The 18,882-nt window shown below is 44.7% G+C and overlaps 1 protein-coding gene across 5 annotated transcripts in view; it reads left to right on the top strand.

The window, feature by feature from the left end:
* Nucleotides 1-18,882, top strand: part of ltbp1 (latent transforming growth factor beta binding protein 1) — a 295,601-nt gene that overhangs the window by 70,245 nt on the left and 206,474 nt on the right. For 4 of the 5 annotated variants that reach the window (XR_008723852.1, XM_055639325.1, XM_055639327.1 and 1 more), the window contains exons 6-7: nucleotides 13,378-13,587; nucleotides 14,927-15,204. Coding sequence is in view for 4 of the 5 variants with exons in the window: in XM_055639325.1 (XP_055495300.1) it covers nucleotides 13,378-13,587; nucleotides 14,927-15,204 (488 nt within the window). In the remaining variant the exon portion in view is untranslated. The remainder of the gene's footprint in view (nucleotides 1-13,377; nucleotides 13,588-14,926; nucleotides 15,205-18,882) is intronic. The other variant, XM_055639326.1, reaches the window with a different exon arrangement.

Raw genomic sequence — 18,882 nt, 5'->3', positions numbered from 1 at the left:
CGGAAAGTTAAGAAAAAGGAAATAAGGAGAGGTAAAGAAGCATGAGAAAAAAAACAAGCAGCAAACATAAAAGGGAATCTGAAAATATTACAAAGGGATGTAAATGGGGAAAGGGATGTAACAAAAGAGGGGTAATTAATAAAAACAAAAGAAAGAAATCCACTCATTGAGGCAGTAGATATGACTGAGGTGCAAAATGAGTACTTTATATCAGCCTTCACCAAGGAAGAAGATGCTTCCACTGGAACCTCAACAGAGGAAGTTGTAGAGATTGTGGGAAAGTTGAGGTACCTGAAATGCTAGCTGCACTAAATGTTGACAAGCCACCTGACCCAGATGCGATGCATTCCATGCATTCCAAATCACAATTAAATAACCTTTAACTATGATATTCTTATGAAGATTTGTCTTTCATTTCAATCTAATATGCTGTTCTTTTTTAAATTTTCATATCCATAACTCAGACATAGAAACATAGAAATTAGGTGCAGGAGTAGGCCATTCGGCCCTTTAAGCCTGCACCGCCATTCAATATGATCATGGCTGATCATCCACCTCAGTATCCCGTACCTGCCTTCTCTCCATACCCCCTGATCCCCTTAGCCACAAGGGCCACATCTAACTCCCTCTTAAATATAGCCAATGAACTGGCCTCAACTACCCTCTGTGGCAGAGAGTTCCAGAGATTCACCACTCTCTGTGTGAAAAAAGTTCTTCTCATTTTGGTTTTAAAGGATTTCCCCCTTATCCTTAAGCTGTGACCCCTTGTCCTGGACTTCCCTAACATCGGGAACAATCTTCCTGAATCTAGCCTGTCCAACCCCTTAAGAATTTTGTAAGTTTCTATAAGATCCCCTCTCAATCTCCTAAATTCTAGAGAGTATAAACCAAGTCTATCCAGTCTTTCTTCATAAGACAGTCCTGACATCCCAGGAATCAGTCTGGTGAACCGTCTCTGCACTCCCTCTATGGCAATAATGTCCTTCCTCAGATTTGGAGACCAATACTGTACGCAATACTCCAGGTGTGGTCTCACCAAGACCCTGTACAACTGCAGTAGAACCTCCCTGCTCCTATACTCAAATCCTTTTGCAATGAAAGCTAACATACCATTCGCTTTCTTTACTGCCTGCTGCACCTGCATGCCTACCTTCAATGACTGGTGTACCATGACATCCAGGTCTCGCTGCATCTCCCCCTTTCCCAATCGGCCACCATTTAGATAATAGTCTGCTTTCCCGTTTTTGCCACCAAAATGGATAACCTCACATTTATCCACATTATACTGCATCTGCCAAACATTTGCCCACTCACCCAGCCTATCCAAGTCACCTTGCTGTCTCCTAGCATCCTCCTCACAGCTAACACTGCCCCCCAGTTTAGTGTCATCCGCAAACTTGGAGATATTGCCTTCAATTCCCTCATCCAGATCATTAATATATATTGTAAATAGCTGGGGTCCCAGCACTGAGCCTTGCGGTACCCCCACTAGTCACTGCCTGCCATTGTGAAAGGACCCGTTTACTCCTACTCTTTGCTTCCTGTTTGCCAGCCAGTTCTCTATCCACATCAATACTGAACCCCAAATGCCGTGTGCTTTATGTTTGTATACTAATCTCTTGTGTGGGACCTTGTCGAAAGCCTTCTGGAAGTCCAGATACACCACATCCACTGGTTCTCCCCTATCCACGCTACTAGTTACATCCTCGAAAAATTCTATAAGATTCGTCAGACATGATTTACCTTTCGTAAATCCATGCTGACTTTGTCCAATGATTTCACCACTTTCCAAATGTGATGCTATCCCATCTTTAATAACTGACTCTAGCAGTTTCCCCACTACCGATGTTAGACTAACTGGTCTGTAATTCCCCATTTTCTCTCCCCCTCCCTTCTTAAAAAGTGGGGTTACGTTTGCTACCCGCCAATCTTCAGGAACTCAATCTTCAGACAACTCACTATTAAATATTACTTTTGGAAAAATGATTAAACAATGAGTCAACTTTGGTAGATTTGTTTTACGTGTAATGATACATTATTCTGCTTTTAAAATGGAATCATAAAAATTAAGGTTACATGCATTTTATGTCACAATTATATATTTTAGCATAGGGAAATGCTTGTCCCAGATTCAAGATACAGTAACAAAGTAATGTGCGTACTGTTTCATTGCACTGCTTATCCCAATGTGTCTATTGTGTTATTTTAAACTCAGTGTTAAATCTTTTCAATTACAGACTTACAATCCCCTTAAATGCAGAGAAGCAGCGTGGGTTTAAATACATTGCCAAAAATTCCAACAATGATTTCAGGTTTTTCAGCCCCTTAGGTCTGTTCTATCTATTCAGATCGGTAGTGTGCGATGAAAATCTAAGTCTTTTGTCCTGTACCTCTTGCTCCCAAAACTGCACCAATCTGGGTTTTGGAATTGTTATTGACCCCACCTTTATACCTGGTCATTCTGCTTTGCACAACTGTTACAAATCCAGGGTCTAATAAAACTCTGTGTATGTGTCTTAACGGTATCTGTGCCATTAACCCTTAATAGAATGCAATTTATTGTCATTCAAACCTAGATTTGAACGAAATATCATTTCTACAGTTTTTTACATTACAAAACAATCCAAGACCCACAGTTAACACAGTTTACATAAACATCCATCACAGTGAGTCTCCAACATCTCCTCACTGTGATGGAAGGCAAAGTCTTTATCTCTTCCCTTTGTTCCTTCTCCCGTGGTCCAGCAGTCCAACTGCAGTGTCAAGGCGAACTGGGGCTCCGATGTTAAAGCCCCTGGCGGGCGATGGTAAGTCCTGAGGCCGTTTAAGCCACGCCGGGCGATGTTAGACCCCGGCTCCATGTCCTTAAACCCACAATTCCAGTGGGAGAAGTCGCCGTTGCGGAGCTCGGAAAAGCGGTCTCCCACCAGAGACTTGCGAGCTCCCGATGTTCCCGTCCACCGGGTCTGCGGCCGGTGCCTCCGAACTCCAAAAGTCGGGTCGCAGCCGCGCGCCACCACAGTTCTTCCCGCTCCGAAGTTGGCCAGCTCCGCAATGTCAGTTCCGCAGGCTCTGCAACTGGAGCCCCCAGGTTAGTCCCGGCCTGAGGTCGCTGCCGGCTCCACGATGTTAGGCCCAACGACATCCGAGACCCGACAGGGAATAGTCGGGTCCCCGCACAGGGAAGAGATTTAAACGGTTTCCCCCACAGCCCCCCCACCACCCACCACATATACACAGCTAAAAATAATAATAAAAACTAACTCAAGCCATACATTTAACAAGACAAAAATAAAAAAAGACAGACGACTGTAGTGGGTGGCATGGTGGCACAGCGGTAGAGTTGATGCCTTACAGCACTTGCAGCGCCGGAGACCCGGGTTCGATCCCGACTACGGGTGCTGTCTGTACGGAGTTTGTAATTTCTCCCTGTGATCGCTTGGGTTTTCTCCGATATCTTCGGTTTCCTCCCACACTCCAAAGACGTACAGGTTTTTAGGTTAATTGTAATTTTAATTAATCTGCGATCGGGGCGGTCGCAGCTCCTGCTGCTTGGAGCTCCCGAAGTCGGTCTCTAAACCAAGGGACCGCGAGCTCCATGATGTTAAGTCCGCAGGGTTCCGCAGTTGGAGCTCCCAAAGTCGATCCCTGTCAAAGGGATCACAAGCTCCACGATGTTAAGTCCGCAGGCTCACGCGGTTGGAGCTCCCAAAGTTGATCCCCAGCAAGAGGCCGCCAGCTCCTCGATGTAAGGCCGCAGTGCGGACAGAGATACCGTATGGAAAAGTCGTATCTTTGCAGAAGAAAGATTAAAAATTTCCTCCACCCCCCACAAAAGATAAACTAAAGATACATTAAAACATGCATTTAACAACAGACCAAAAACAACAAAAGAAGAAAAGGACGAGACAGACTGTTGGCGATGTTGCCATTGTACGGCGCCACCTAATTGGCTTGGTATCAATGTAAATTGTCCTTAGTGAGTGTAGGATAGTGTTACTGTGCGGGGATCGCTGGTCGATGCGGACTTGGTGGGCCGAAGGGAATGTTTTCGCACTGTATCTCTAAACTAAACTAAACTAAACTAAACTTCCTGTTCCCTCATCAGCCTGAGTGATCTTCCCTGGCTCTCAATTAAGCAGAGGCTGGACATAAACATTGTCTCTATTTTTTTGCTTCCAGGAAAGTTGACATTCCCTATCTTTGTGATCTCCTCCAACCCTATAATTTTCTCATGAAGTCTACATTCCTCCCAATCTGAACTCTGATCGATCTCTGAATTTAATTGCCCTGCCGCAGGTAGTTGTCCCTTCAATTTCTCTGGAATCCCTGGAACTCTCTTCCCATTCCTCATGCTCTTGATTTCTCGATATCACTTGTTTCCTTCATAAACTGAGAAACTATAGGCCTGTCAATCTCGAATCAGTTGCAGAGGAATGATCGGACACTTTGAAGGACAGACTTACTCGTATTTGAAATGGTATGAAATTCATGATAGCCAGAATGGCTTTGTGCAAGAGAGGTACTTCATAACAAATGTGATTGAGATATTTGAAGAAGTGATGAAAAGACTGGAGTAGTGGATAGTGAACAGGCCCTTCAGCCTTACTCGTCCATACCGATTAAGATGCCCCATCTAAGCTAGCCCAATTTGGAGACGGGAGAAGGGTTTATCATTGGGAGGCGAGGACCTTTCCGTAGAAAAGGGCCTGGAAGCATGGGTGACGGAAGAAGATTTAACAAATTCCACCCCTCCAAATCTTTTGCACTTTCTGTGGCATGCATGCAGCCCTGCTGGTCCAGCACCGCTACCATTACTGGCTTGTTTCCAATGTAAACCTGAGTAATCTCACAGTATTGTGGAAAGTACAAACTGCCTTGATTGTACTAGCTACCGAGTACAGAATTGTTTACATAAGTACGATTTACATAAGTCGCCTGTTGCGCAAGTCAGGGAGTGTCTGTTTATATAATTCTGAGTGGCACAGTGAAGTGAGATTGTCAGAGCCTTTTTCCCAGTGTGGAAATGTTCAATACGGGAGGGCATAGGTTTTGAGGTGAGGGAGAAATTATGAAGGGATTTGTGAGACAGGTTTTCTTACCCAGGGAGTGTAAACGTGCCTGGAAAGGGAAGTAGTGGAAGCAGATACCATAGCAACGTTTAAGGTCACAAGTGATAGGAGTAGAATTAGGCCATTCGGCCCATCAAGTCTATGCCATTCAATCATGGTGGATCTATCTCTCCCTCCTAACCCTATTCTCCTGCCTTCTCCCCATAACCACTGACACCTGTACTAATCAAAAATCTATCTATCTCTGCCTTAAACATATCCACTGATAGCCTCCACCGCCTTCTGTGGCTAAGAATTCTACAGATTCGCCACCCTCTGACTAAAGAAATGTCTCCTCATCTCCTTCTTAAAAGAGCATCCCTTAAATCTGAGGCTATGACCTTTAAGGTCCTGTCCCACTGTACGAGGTAATTCAAGAGTTCTCCTGAGTTTCCCCTGATTCGAACTCGGAGAATTACGGTAAAAGCCGTTCGTAGGTACTCAGGGCTCTCGTGGCCATTTTTCACAGAGCTGAAAAAACTTCACGAGTTTCCGCGTTTCCCGAGTACCTGCCGTTACGAGCCGTCCACGAGCTCCGACGTAGCTACTACATACATTCTACGTACTTACCATGAGTTTGATTTTTTTTTTTAAACTCGGGAGAGCTCTTGAGTTACCTCGTACAGTGGGACAGGCCCTTTAGTCCTAGACTCTTCCACTAGTGGAAACATCCTCTCCACAACCACTCTATCCAAGCCTTTCACTATTCACTGAGGCATTTAGACAGGCTCATGAACAAACTGAATAGAGGTAGACTGACCATGTTAGAAGAAGAATTAGAATTTCCTTTATTGTCATTCAGACCTTACGGTCTGAACGAAATTTCGTGCCTGCAGTCATACATACAATAATACAATAATAGACATACAATAATACAATAATAGACAACAATAAACACAAATTAACATCCACCACAGTGAGTTCTCCAAGCACCTCCTCACTGTGACGGAGGCAAAAATCTTAGGGCTGCAGTCTATTCCCTCCTCTTCTCCCTCTGCGCTGAGGCGATACCCCACCAGGCGATGGTAAATCAGTCCCGCGACTCACCGAACCCCGCAAACGGGCCGGCTCAAACACCGCGGCCCGGGGTGGTCGAAGCTGCCGCCCTCCAGTCCAGCGGACGCAGCCGCTGGCCCGCGGCTGAACCCCGGAGTCAGATCTCCGCCGCCAGAACGCCGTCCCAGCCACATGAGTGCCGTTCCAACCCCGAGCCGGATCGCCCTCACGTGAGTGCCGTTCCTCCCTCGAGCTGGGCCGCTCCGACAGGAGCGCCACAGCCCCTCACGGGAGAGTCTCAGCCCCGCGCCAGGCCGCCCTCATGGGAGCGTCACAGCCCCTCATGGGAGCGCCGTTCCAGCCCCAAGCCAGACCGCCCTCACGGGAGCGAGCCCAGGGCAAGTCCTGACTGGCTGCCTCCGGAGTATCGAGGTCGCCAGCTCCGTCATTAGGCCTCAGCGCAGATGGAGGCAGAGAAGGGGGATACGACAAAAAGTCGCATTCCCCCAAAGGGAGAGATAGCAAGCCCTGTTTCACCCCCCCCCCCCCTCCTCCCCCCCCCCCCCCCCCCCCCCCCCCCCCCCCCCCCCCCCCCCCCCACATAAACACAACTGTGTGCAGACAGATGGGATTAATTTAGATCGGCATCATGGTCAGTGCAGACATGGTGGGCTGAGTTCACATGGCTAACTATCAAAAAATAGCATGTACTGAGTCTCAGAAGCATTAAGTGCTAACTCCCACAATAAACAGATTGGTTTCACCTTAACGTCCCTGGAGTTCACAAGTTACGTAATACTGAACAGTTCAGAGCAACAGTTCACTTCCACATTCATTTCTTTTACATTCATCTTTTGATGCCCATCAGTGTCAATACTTTTGATCAGCTTTGTTACAAACAGATGACTCTGTTGCTGGTAAAAGGCTATTTTGTTTCAATTCACTTCGCATAAGATATTTTCTTTCTGTTGCCATTGCTTTCTGTCTCCTCTGGAGCCCCAAGCAGGAGGAAGCTGCCTTGAATCTGAGATTGCATCTTGGCCCCAACGCACTGTATGAACGTGCAGACTGCCTCAGGCTGCAGACAAAATTCCTTTGTGGGTGAATAAGCTTTGGGTGGCTGACAGCTCTTAGTGTAGATTAAAATATATTGTTTTTTGGAGTGGATTGCAAACTAGATTGATTCAGATCCCAGCAACGTTTTCTCTTCTTGATAACTGTTAACATGACTAGGAACTGGATTGTTTTTGCTTTGAACCATTACCCCCCCCCCCCCCCCCCCCCCATCTCAGCACAGGAAATTTAAGTTAAGTGCAACTTCGGCTCAGTAATTACTGAGAAGGACCGCGTTTTATTGCTCAAATGTCAGTTTTCTTTGCAACTTAATTACCTTTCCTTAAATTTCGCTCGAAGAAAATATAGATTTGGTGAGGTCCATTCAGCCCATCGCTTTGGGTCACATGCGCACCTCCACTAACATTTTTCCACCTCCGCGCCACTGTGTTGCCCATGGTGTCACGGGCGAAAGTATAGAGGGCATTGGTGTTGTGTTTCGGCATCAGTCATGGGTGTAAAGAGTGTACAGTAGAGGGTTAGGCAGACAGCGGTCAGGTGCATCTGTGTTGTTGATCAGTGAGGAGGATTTGATGGGGACCTCTCTGAAGTACTGATATTGTGCTTATGTTGGGTTACTACAAAATGTGTCTGCTTGTGTTTGACCTGTGATTTTGGGGGCAGTTAGTGCTGCTCCTTTACAGTTGCAGGGACTCTCCGGTTTGTTCTTGACCTTGGGCATTGCCAGTGCAGAGTTTGAGCATTCTTCCCTGTGTCTATGTACGTTGCCCGGGGTGCTCAGATTTCTCCCCACATCCTCAAAACTTGCTAGTTAGTTTGTTAATCGGTTGCAGTAAGTTGTGTGAATGGCTAGGTAATGGGAATGGGGGGGAATATACCAACCATGGATGAAGAATGGAAAAAATGGATTAGTGTAAATAGATAATTAATGATCGTCACAGCTGCAGATAGCTAAAGGGCCTGTTGCCATGGTGTATGACGTTATGGCTATTCTAATTATTTAATGCTGAGTTGTTAAATTGGGTTATTTGGTGATAGGATGCTGCATCATATTTTTGGTGTGAATTGCTGTTATTGCTTAATGTTGAGTTGCTAGCGTTCAATGTTAAGTCTGAAGAAGGGTCTCGACCCGAAACATCACCCAATCCTTCTCTCCAGAGATGCTGCCTGTCCCGCTGGGTTGCTCCAACATTTTGTGTTTATCAATGTTTACGTTGCTGTTTTTATTATGATTCAAATGACTTTGTGATTGATGTCACATTTTTGTATTATTGTTGTTGCTTAGCTCCTGCATTGTTGTTTAATATTACATCAGTACATTGTAAATTGATAATTTGTGGCATTAGGTTTTGGTGTTATTGTTTTGTATAACGGTACTTAGCTCTGTTATTGTTCGATACAGTGTTGCTGTAATGTGTGATATTGCTTGCTTTGTTATAGCTTGATCACTTTTTGGGCTATTGAAATCAGTTGTTGCTTCATTGTTTGAAGGAACTGAAGATGCTGGTTGAAACCAAAACACACAAAAAGCTGGAGTAACTCAGTGGGTCAGATTGCATCTCTGGAGAAAAGGAATAGGTGACGTTTCAGGTTGAGACCTTTCTTCAAACTGAGAGTCAAGGGAAATGGAAATGACACTCAATCCCCTGACTTTCAATCTGAAGAAGGGTCTCGTTCTGAAGCATCACCTATTCCTTTTCACTAGAGTTGCTGTCTGACCCGCTGAGATACTCCAGCTTTTTGTGTCTATCTTCGCTTTATTGTTTGATGTTGGGTTTCACTGTGATTGCTTGTTAATTAGCTGCATTATTGTTTCACGTTGAATCGCGCCCTGATATGTTGATGTTTGGCTGTTGGGTTCCTATTTGTTGATCCTAATGTTGCATTATTAGTGCAATCTGAGTTGTTCTGCTCTGCTTTAATTTTGAGTTGCTTTGTATTGTTTGAATTGTTGTTGTGAAGTGTTAAATCAGATTATTTGTTGATATTAAGTTGCTAGTATGCAGCTGTATTATTGATCCATGTAAAATTCCTGCATTATTGTGTAGTATTTGCTGAGTTGCTGCATTACATTTTGATGGTGAATAAGTTTTAATGTTGAGTTACCTTTTTGCTCTTTGGTGTCACTGTTCTCGTCTGATAGGTTTTTGGCAAATAGTTTGGTGGTGAGTTGCTTTGAGTTTTGAAGTTACACATGTTTGATATTGAGTTTGTGTATTACAGTAGAATTTAATTTGTTGCAATATTTTTTATGTTGAATTGCTTTGTTATTCTCATATGCTTGGATGCTGTATCGTTGGTTATTTCAGAACAGAGGGCATAGAACAGTACAACATGAGAACAGGCCCTTCGGCCCACAATGTCTGTGCAGAACACGATGCCAAGACCATCACCTATCTGCCTGCGCATAACCCATATCCCTCCATTCCCAGCATATCCGTACCCAAAATGGCAATAAGTTATCTGCTTGAACCACCACCCCAGCAGCGTGTTCCTGACACTCACCATCCTCTGCATAGAGATAAAACTTGCCCCACACATCTCCTTTAACTTTGCCCCCCACAACGTGAAGCTCTGCCCTCTAGTATTTGATTTTTCCATCTTGGGGGAAAAAGATTCTGACTGTCTTACCCCACAACATTATTTCATGTTAACTTGTTGCACTTTTCTTTGCTATTGAGTTGGTTAAAGTTTGTGTTAAGCTGTGGTATTGTTGTATTATGTTGCTGCATTTTTGTTTGTAGTTATGATGCAGTGTTTTGGTGTCAAGCGTTTGTTAATTGTTTGGCGTTAGTTATTGCTTGGTGTTAAGTTGCTGCATTATGAGTGGTTACTTTAATGTTTTATAGTTTGGTATTAGGTTGCTGTTTTATTGTGTGTAGTGTTAGTTTGCTGCTTCATGTCATGGTGTTCAGTTAAGCTGTGTTTAAGCCACTGCAGCTTTGCGTTGAAGTTGCTGCTTTTGATTGAGGTTGTGTGGGCTTCTGCGATGTTACTGGTTGGTATATTGCTGCATTATTGTTGCCATTGAGTCCCTGTATTATTGTTCGATGTTAACTTGCTGTGTTATTAAATCACTGTTATTGTTTAATGTTACATTGTGTTGTTAAGTTGCAGGCTTTGCAATTTGGAAAGTGTTAGTACAGGGACTAACTTACCAATTGCTTCTCTGTTCAAGGAAGAACCGGGGGGACCTGGGGACCTTCCTGATGTGGGAAGGAATGTGTCATGGGACTGGGCGTCCATGGTAACGATGAGGCAATGGGAGCCTAGAAATGGAAAGTTATTGAAGAGTTGAAAGAAGGCTCGGATGTAGGTGGGAAGGGACTGGACAAAGGAGAATAGAATGGAATCACGTAATTTGGAGATGGGTTCTGTGGGGGAGAAACAATGGGTCTACCAGTACAGCCCTGTTTGAGGATTTTGGGATGGAGATAGAAGCGGGTCGTGTGGGGCTGGGGTTATGATAAGGTTGGAGGCCGTGGAGGGGAGATTGCCAGTGGTGATGAGCACGGAAAGTGTTTAGGAAATAATGGCCTTGTGTTTGTCCGTGGGTCATGGTCAAGGAGGGGTGGTGCAGCAATGAAGTTGCTGCCTTACAGCGTGAGAGACTTGGGTTCGATCCTGACAATGGGTGCTGTCTGTGTGGAGTTTGTACGTTCTCTCGGTGACTGCGTGGGTTTTCTCCGGGTGCTCCGGTTTCCTCCTACATGCCAAAGATGTGCAGGTTTTGGCGGTAATTGGTTTCTGTAAATATGTCTGTAGTCTGTAGTATGTAGGGCAGAACTAGTGTACTGTTGTTGGATTGTTGGTCATCGTGGACTTGGTGTGTCGAAGGGCCTGCTTCCATACTGTGTCTCTAAACTAAACTAAGTAGGTATGAGGAGGTGTCCGAGAGCAGGCACTCGGCCTCACCATTGTAGAGGCCAGCCTGCTTGACTCCAAATGTACCTTTCTTCTTGCCAGGTATAAGAACAATGTTGGGATTGTTGCTGAGTGAGAGGAAGGTTGTGTGTTCAGAGGGGGTGAGATTGGAGTGGCTGAGGGGAGTGGTGAAGTCAAGATGGTCGATGTCACAGCCGACAGTTGGAAATAAAAAGGTTCAGAGAGGATAGAAGGCAGGGGGAATCCATGAGGAGCAAGGATGTTGGAGATGGGAGAAGGGGACACCACTGGGAGGCAAAGACTACTGCCCAGAGAAAAACACCCAGAGCCAGAGGCAACGGACAAAGAGCTTGACATTATGGTGAGCTCGCACTTGTTTCCCTCAATCCCCACCCCTTAATATCTTAATATTCCTTCCTTTATCTTCATGATTGGCAACTCTTTAATCCTATTGTCTCAAACCTTCTGTTTTTTTCATCTCCGGCCTTTGTCCAACCATCTGCCTATTAAATTACCCCTACATCTGTATCCACCTATTACTTGCCAAAGCTTTGTCCTGCCCCTCCTCTCTTCCGGCTTTTACCCCCTGCCCCCTCACAAACACAATCAGTCTGAGAAAGGGTCCCGACCCAAAATAACGCCTATCCATGTTCTCCAGAGATGCTGCCTGGACCTGATGGGTTGCTCCAGCACTTTGTGTCTTTTTTCTATAAACTAGCATCTGCAGTTCCCTGTGTCCACATTTAATAGCTTTTTGTACGCTTGTCTTCAGACAGGGCATTGAGTATTGAAGTTGGGATGTTATGTTAAGGTTGTGCAAGTTGGTGAGGCTGCACGTGGAGTATTGTGTTCATCTGTTCCAGCTATTAATCTGGAAAGTTTGCAGAGAAGATTTACGAGGATGTGGCCAGCACTCAAAGGCCAGAGCTATCGGGAGTTTTGGAAGGCTGGGACATTATTCCTTGGAGCCCAGGAGGCTGAGGGATAATCTTATAGAGGTGTATAAAATCATGCGGGGAATAGATGGGATCTTATTTCTCCGGGCAGGGGGATCGAGAACATGAGGACATAGATTGGTGGTGAGAGGGGAAGAAAGATGTAACAGGAACCTGATGGGCATTTTTTCTCACAGAAGGTGGTGGGTTTATGGAATGATTCGCCAGAGAAAGTAGTCAAGGCAAGTACTATGACAACATTTAAAATATATTTGGACATGTACACGGATAGGAAAGGTTTAGATGGATATGGGCCAAACATGGGCAAACGGGACTAGCTTAGATTGGGCATCTTGGTCTGCCGAGATGAGTTGTGCTGAAGGGCATGTTGTCATGCTGTATGACCATCTTCTGAATGTCTGACGTGTCTACAGCCTGTACGTATGAAGGAGGCTATGGGACACCAGTGGGATGGATTTGTTGGTTGCTACCGGACTGCAGGCATCTTCTGCCACCTGGGAACTCGGTTCACAGCTGCATTTCCAACTAGTGAAATGCTGGATTAGGAACAGTTCTCAAGAACAGAACCCTGCTGTAAACTGGGGAGTACCTGTGCAGACATCTTTTTTAACTCATTCTCCCATTTCTGATTGCAAGGAGTTACATTTGCCATCATGAATCTTTTTTTTCTCTTACAATCTTGTTGCTAAGTACTTATGTAAAATTTTGGGGTAATGGTTTTGTGTTATTGTTTGTGATTACTATTTGGCATTTGGTTATTAAATTATTGTTCAATTGCTGCGTTATTCAGGAGGGTTACATTGTGTCATAATGTTTCAATTAGCGTTGCGCATGACTGCGTTATTCTTTGGCGTTGACATTGTGACGTTATTGTTTGTGGTGACACGTTGGGTTACATTGCAGAAGTTTGTTTGGGGTGACTGTTGTGTTGTTGCATGGTTTTACATAGCTGCTATCGTAATTTTGGGATACATTGCTGTGTGTCTTAAGAAAGATCTTGAACGCGAAACGTTACCTGTTCCTTCTCTCCAGAGATGTTATCTGTCCCACTGAGTTACTCCAGCATTTTGTGTCTATCTTCGGGTGAAAAAGTTTTTCCTCATTTCAGTCCTGAATGGCCTACCCATTATTCCTAATGGTTGGGGCGATGCTGCAACATTTATACATGGCTTTACTTAACTACGTTATTGTATTATTAATGCATATTGCTTACAGTTACACTGCTGTGTTATTTATTATGTGGGATTATATGGTAGCATGAATGCTTGGGGCCACATTTCTCAATGTGTGTGTGTCGAGCTACAATTGCTGTGCTAATGTTTCATGTTTCTCATCCTTGGATTTACTTTTTTCAGTCGTCTGTCACCTGCCGTGTATGAATGGAGGACAGTGCACTTCCCGCAACAAATGCCAGTGCTCTCCTAATTTTACTGGCAAACTCTGTCACATCCCCGTGCAGTCTTCGAATGGGCATCAGCATCAACCGGACAAGGCTCCATCCTCTGCAGTAGTTCACTCCATGCACACACTGCCCCTATCAGTTGGAGGAAAGCCAGGTGTGCAACGTAAGGCTAATTTTTCTTTTAAGTACTCAATTGGCTTTATGTTCCTTTTTTTGTCGTGCCAAGGCAATTGATCTAATTAAACTGTGACTAATGGATAGAGTTTCTTTATACTGCAAGGGAGCCGAGGATCACGAAGAACGAACCAGCAAGTGGAATTGAGGCCAACAGTCAGTTCAATCATGATCTCATTGAACGATGTAACAGACTTGAGGGGCTGAATGGCCTACCTCTGGTATTAGTCACATTTTCTTGTCACCACAAGAGCAAGCCCATTTAACCTCTAACTCATCCCCTGCATCCGGTGATCCCGATGTGGGTGAGACCAAACATAAACTCACGACCGTTTTGCTGAACACTAATACACGGTCCGCCGAGGCCTACTGGATTTCCTGGTTGCTAACCATTTCAACTCCCCTTCCCATACCCACACTGACCTTTCTCTCCTGGGCCTCCTCCATTGCCAGAGTGAGGCCACACGTAAAGTGGAGGACCAGCACCTCATATTTCGCTTGTGTATCTTACAACCCAGTGGTATGAATGTTCAATTCTCTCATTGTAAGAAACTTCTACAAACACTCCCCTTCCCTCCCCCCTTGCCTCCTCCCTCCACCCTAGTTGTTTAACCAGTTCCACAGTTCACCTCTTGAGATCACACCTTTCCTACCCAAATTGCCTCACCGCGCCCGAGGTCATCTGTTGCCAGCCCAGATTGGTCTTGGTCTTTTCTCGCCTCCAGTTAAGATCTGTCCAAGTCCTTCTGCAGAGTCCCTGTTTTCTCTACATTACCTGCCCCACCATCTATCTTCGTCTTATCTGCAAACTTGACCACAAAGCCTTCAAAAGTAGTCTGGTTGCCCTGGGTAGGATGTGGAGAGTTTGGAAAGGAGAGTTCAGAGGAGGTTTACCCGAATGACATGAAATAATAAAGAACCATTGATACAGGGAATGGTTGAACAGATTTAGATTTTTTTCTCTGGAATGTCGCAGACCTTATAGAAGTATACAAGTTTTTTTACACACAGGGTGGTGAGTACCTGTGAAGGGCTGCTGGGATTGGTGGTGGAGGCAGTGGCATTTAAGAGCTTTTTCGATAAGCACATGGATGTGCACGGAATGGAGGGATATGGATTATGTGCAGGCACATAAAGGTGGTCCTCATATCATGTTCAACACGGGCATCGTAGACTGGAGGACCTATTCCTGTGCTGTACTGTTCTATGTTCCATGTTTTGTGATACTTGCAAATGAACTTTAGACCAGTCGCAGTATATTCAGTGAGAAGATTTATCTGATGCTTATTCATCATCCTTGTGTTCTGTTCTTTCTCTTCATGCCACAGTGAAGTTCTCTCCCAACATAGTGAACATCCATGTTAAGCACCCACCTGAAGCAACAGTCCAGATCCACCAGGTTACTAGAATAGACAGCTCATCCCTGGGACAGAAGGTAAAAGGTGCCAAGACAAGCCAACAGCAAATCTCTTATCACATCCAAAGTCCTTCAGTGTCCCACGTCCCAAATTCTGTATATAACCATCATCAGCAAGTTCGCACCCGCCTATACCCCAGAATCCAGTCGAAGTTGGGACGTTGCTTCCAGGAAACTGCAGGTTCACAGGTGAGACTTTACAACTCATTCCGTATTTAACCAACTGTTAACTGCCATTGATCAATTTCCAACCTTGCAGGTGGGCTCTATTAAGATTATAAGATCACATGTGTTTTAGAAAGAACTGCAGATGCTGGAAAAATCGAAGGTAGACAAAAAGCTGGAGAAACTCAGCTGGTGAGGCAGCATCTATGGAGCGAAGGAATGGCTGACGTTTTGGGTCGAGACCTTCTTCAGTCACCCATTCCTTCGCTCCATAGATGCTGCCTCACCCGCTGAGTTTCTTTAGCTTTTTGTCTACATAACATCACGTGATAGGAGCAGAATTAGGCCATTCGGCCCATTGCGTCTACTCCTCCATTCAATCACGGCAGATCCATCTCTCCCTCCTAACCCCATTCTCCTGCCCTCTCCCCATATCCTCTGACACCCGTACTAGTCAAGAATCTATCTATCTCTGCCTTAAATATATCCACTGAATTTGCCTCCACAGCCTTCTGTGGCAAAGAATTCCACAGATAAGGCAGCTTCTTTCTCTCCATACTGATCTAGTATTCAACAATATGATATTGTGTCTTTTCCTCAGTCTTTCTGGTCCACCTAGGTTCTTTCCACTCCTCTCCCTCATTAACTGGATTTGTTAATTTATTACCCTCCTCAACATCATTGTTCCATCATTTCCATCATTGCTCCATCATTTCTCCTTTATCCAGTTTCACTTATTACCTGCCAGTTAGAATATGCCTTCTCTAACTTAGCCCATTTTCTTTTTTTTTTTTGCGTTTTCTGTTTCCACCCATCACCCTTCAGCTTCTGACTCCAATGTCTCCCCTCCCCCTCCTCCACCCATCCTTCCCAACAAGGTTCCTCATGGTAGGCTTCTCTGGAAGGTTACACTGTATGGGATCAAAGGAGAGATAGCTGACTGGATAGAAAATTAGTTTCATGGAAGGAAGCAGAGGGTGATGATGGAAGGTTGCTTTTCAGACTGGAGGCCTGTGACCAATGAGGGGCCTCAGGTTTTGGTGCTGGTTGTTATCCATGCCAATGATTTGGATGAGAACGTACAAGGCAAGATTAATAAGTTTGCAGATTACACTAAGGTAGGTGGTATTGTAGATCACGAAGATGTTTGTCAAAAATTGCAGCATGTTCTTCATCGGTTGGGCAGGTGGGCTGAGGAATGGTTCTCTGGATATTTTCAAGAGAGCTAGATAGGGCTCTTAAAGATAATGGGAGTCAGGGGACATGGGGAGAAGGCAAGATTGTGGGTGATCAGCCATGATGACATTGAATGGCGGTGCTGGCTCAAAGGGCTGAATGGCCTACTCCTGCACCTATTCTATATTGTCTGTTGTCTATTGTTAATGGAGTTTAATACAACAACGTGCGAGGTGTTGCATTTTGGGAAGGCAAACCAGGGCAGGACCTGCACAATGAATGGCAGGGCTCTGGGGAGTGGAGTGCAGGGACATAGTTCCCTGAAAGTAGCATCACAAGTAGATAAGGTGGTCAAGAAGGCTTTCATCAGCCAGAATATTGAGTATAGAAGTTGGGAGGTCATATTATAGTTCCACAAGACATTGGTGAGGTCACATTTACAGTATTGTGTTCAGCGTTGGTCAGCCAGTTATATGAAAGATGTGGTTAAGCTAGAAAGTGTGCAGAAAAGATTCACGAGGATGTTGCCAGGACTCAAGGGCCTGAAATATTGGGAGAGGTTGAGCAGGCTACGACTTGGAGAAAGTAGGAGGATGAAGGTTGATCTTATAGAATGTATAAGATCACGAGGGGAATAGATTGGCTAAATGCACAGTGTCTTTTACCCAGAGTAAGGGAATTAGCAACTAGAGGACATAGGCATAAGGAGAGGGGGGAGTGATTTAATAGGAAACTGAGGTGCAACCTTTTTATACAAAGATGGCGGGGTATGTATAAGGAACAAGCTGCCAGAGGAGGTAGTTGAGGCAGGTACTGTCACACCTTTTTGAGAAACATTTAGACTGGTACCTGGATAGGATAGATTTAGGATACAAACCAATTGAAGGGCGAATGGTACTAATGTACATGGGGCACGCTGGTTGTTGGGCAAGCTGGGCCGAAGGGCCTGTTACCACACTCTGTACGACTAACTCACTATGACCTCATCTGGTTCCACCTATCACCCACAACCCCTTGCCAAACTCCTCCCTCTCACCTTCTTATACCAGCTGTCATCCACGGTACTCTCAGTCCTGATATGGATATCAACCTGAAAGATCAATCATCCTTTTGCCTCCATAGATGCTGCTCAACCCACTGAGTTCCTCCAGCAGATAGTGTTTTTGCTCCAGATTCCAGTATCTGCAGCCTCTGTGTCTCCATGTAATATAAATATTGGTTCATGCTGTGCGGAGACGATATCATGTGTCCATTCAAACCATAGCCAATCATAAACACACACACCGTGTGGTAGAAATCCAGAGGCAGGAAATTGCTGTTGACGTTATTTCATATTTGAATTTTCTTTGAAAATGGCAATTGATTAAACCTCAGTTTCTGGTTGCATGATGTAACTGTTGAGAGTTGTGATTTTTAGAGCAGAGTCTGAATTGTCTAAAGATGTCTTGCTGCCTCATTTATATCAAAAGCAATGGGTTTAAGGAACTGTGTCCTCTTCATGGAATTGTGTGTCATTGGGTATATTTGATCTGGCCCAGGAGATTTATCTACCTTCACACTCCTTAGGATGTCTAGCACCTCCTCAAGACATCTCAATTTTTTGTTCCAAGTTCCCTAGACATCATGGCTTACTTCACAGTAAAAACAAAGAATAAATACTGATTGAAAACCTTGCTCATCTCCTGTGTCTCCTGTCATACATGGACTGCATGGTTTGTTAAGGGGGCTTATTTTCTCTCATGTTCCACTTTTCCCCTTAATATACTTACCTGATTTCTTTGGATTCTCTTCAATCACACCTGCTAGAGCTATACTCTGTCCCTTTTTTTGCCCTCTTGATGTTCCTCAGTCCTTTAAATCTCACCAGGGATACACTTATCCCAGCTGCCTATACCTGGCCCACACATCCTTCTTTTTCCTGAGCATAGCCTCACAGTTGCCCCGAACACAGCACTTAATACAGATAAGTTGAGGTATTTTGGAAGTCAAACCAGGGCAGGACCTACAGAGTAAAGATTCAATTCAATTCAACTTTAATGGCACAAATACAAGTATGAGTACAACGAAATGCAGAGTACAACGAAATGCAGTGTTTATTGTATAGCAGAGAGATCTAGGAGTTTACTTTAGTTTAGTTTTGAGATACATAATGGAAACAGGCCCTGCGGCCCACCAAGTCTGCGCCGACCTGTGATCCCTGCATATTAACACTATCCTACTCGCACTGGGGACCATTTACAATTATACCAATCCTATTAACCTATATATACCTGTGTGTAGGTATGTTACAAAACCTACCTGAATCGTGGTGAGCATCTGCCCTACCCCGTGTGTGCGATTTTGGCGCTGTTTAGAGGGGGCGGGTTTAAAACGCGATTTTTACTAGGCTGTTGCAATCGAAAATGTTCAGCCTAGTAAATCATTAACGGAAAATCGCTGAAAGACCCCGTCGCAAAAGGTATTATTAGTTTTTATGGCCTTGTAAAATAATTATAGTAGTTTAAAAATCACTCTCTAAACTCGCAA

The sequence above is a fragment of the Leucoraja erinacea genome, chromosome 8, assembly GCF_028641065.1.
Source record: "Leucoraja erinacea ecotype New England chromosome 8, Leri_hhj_1, whole genome shotgun sequence".
In the NCBI taxonomy this organism is placed as follows: Eukaryota; Metazoa; Chordata; class Chondrichthyes; order Rajiformes; family Rajidae; genus Leucoraja; species Leucoraja erinaceus.
Note: the sequence above shows the minus strand (reverse complement) of the source record. Positions and strands in the feature narration are given on the sequence as shown.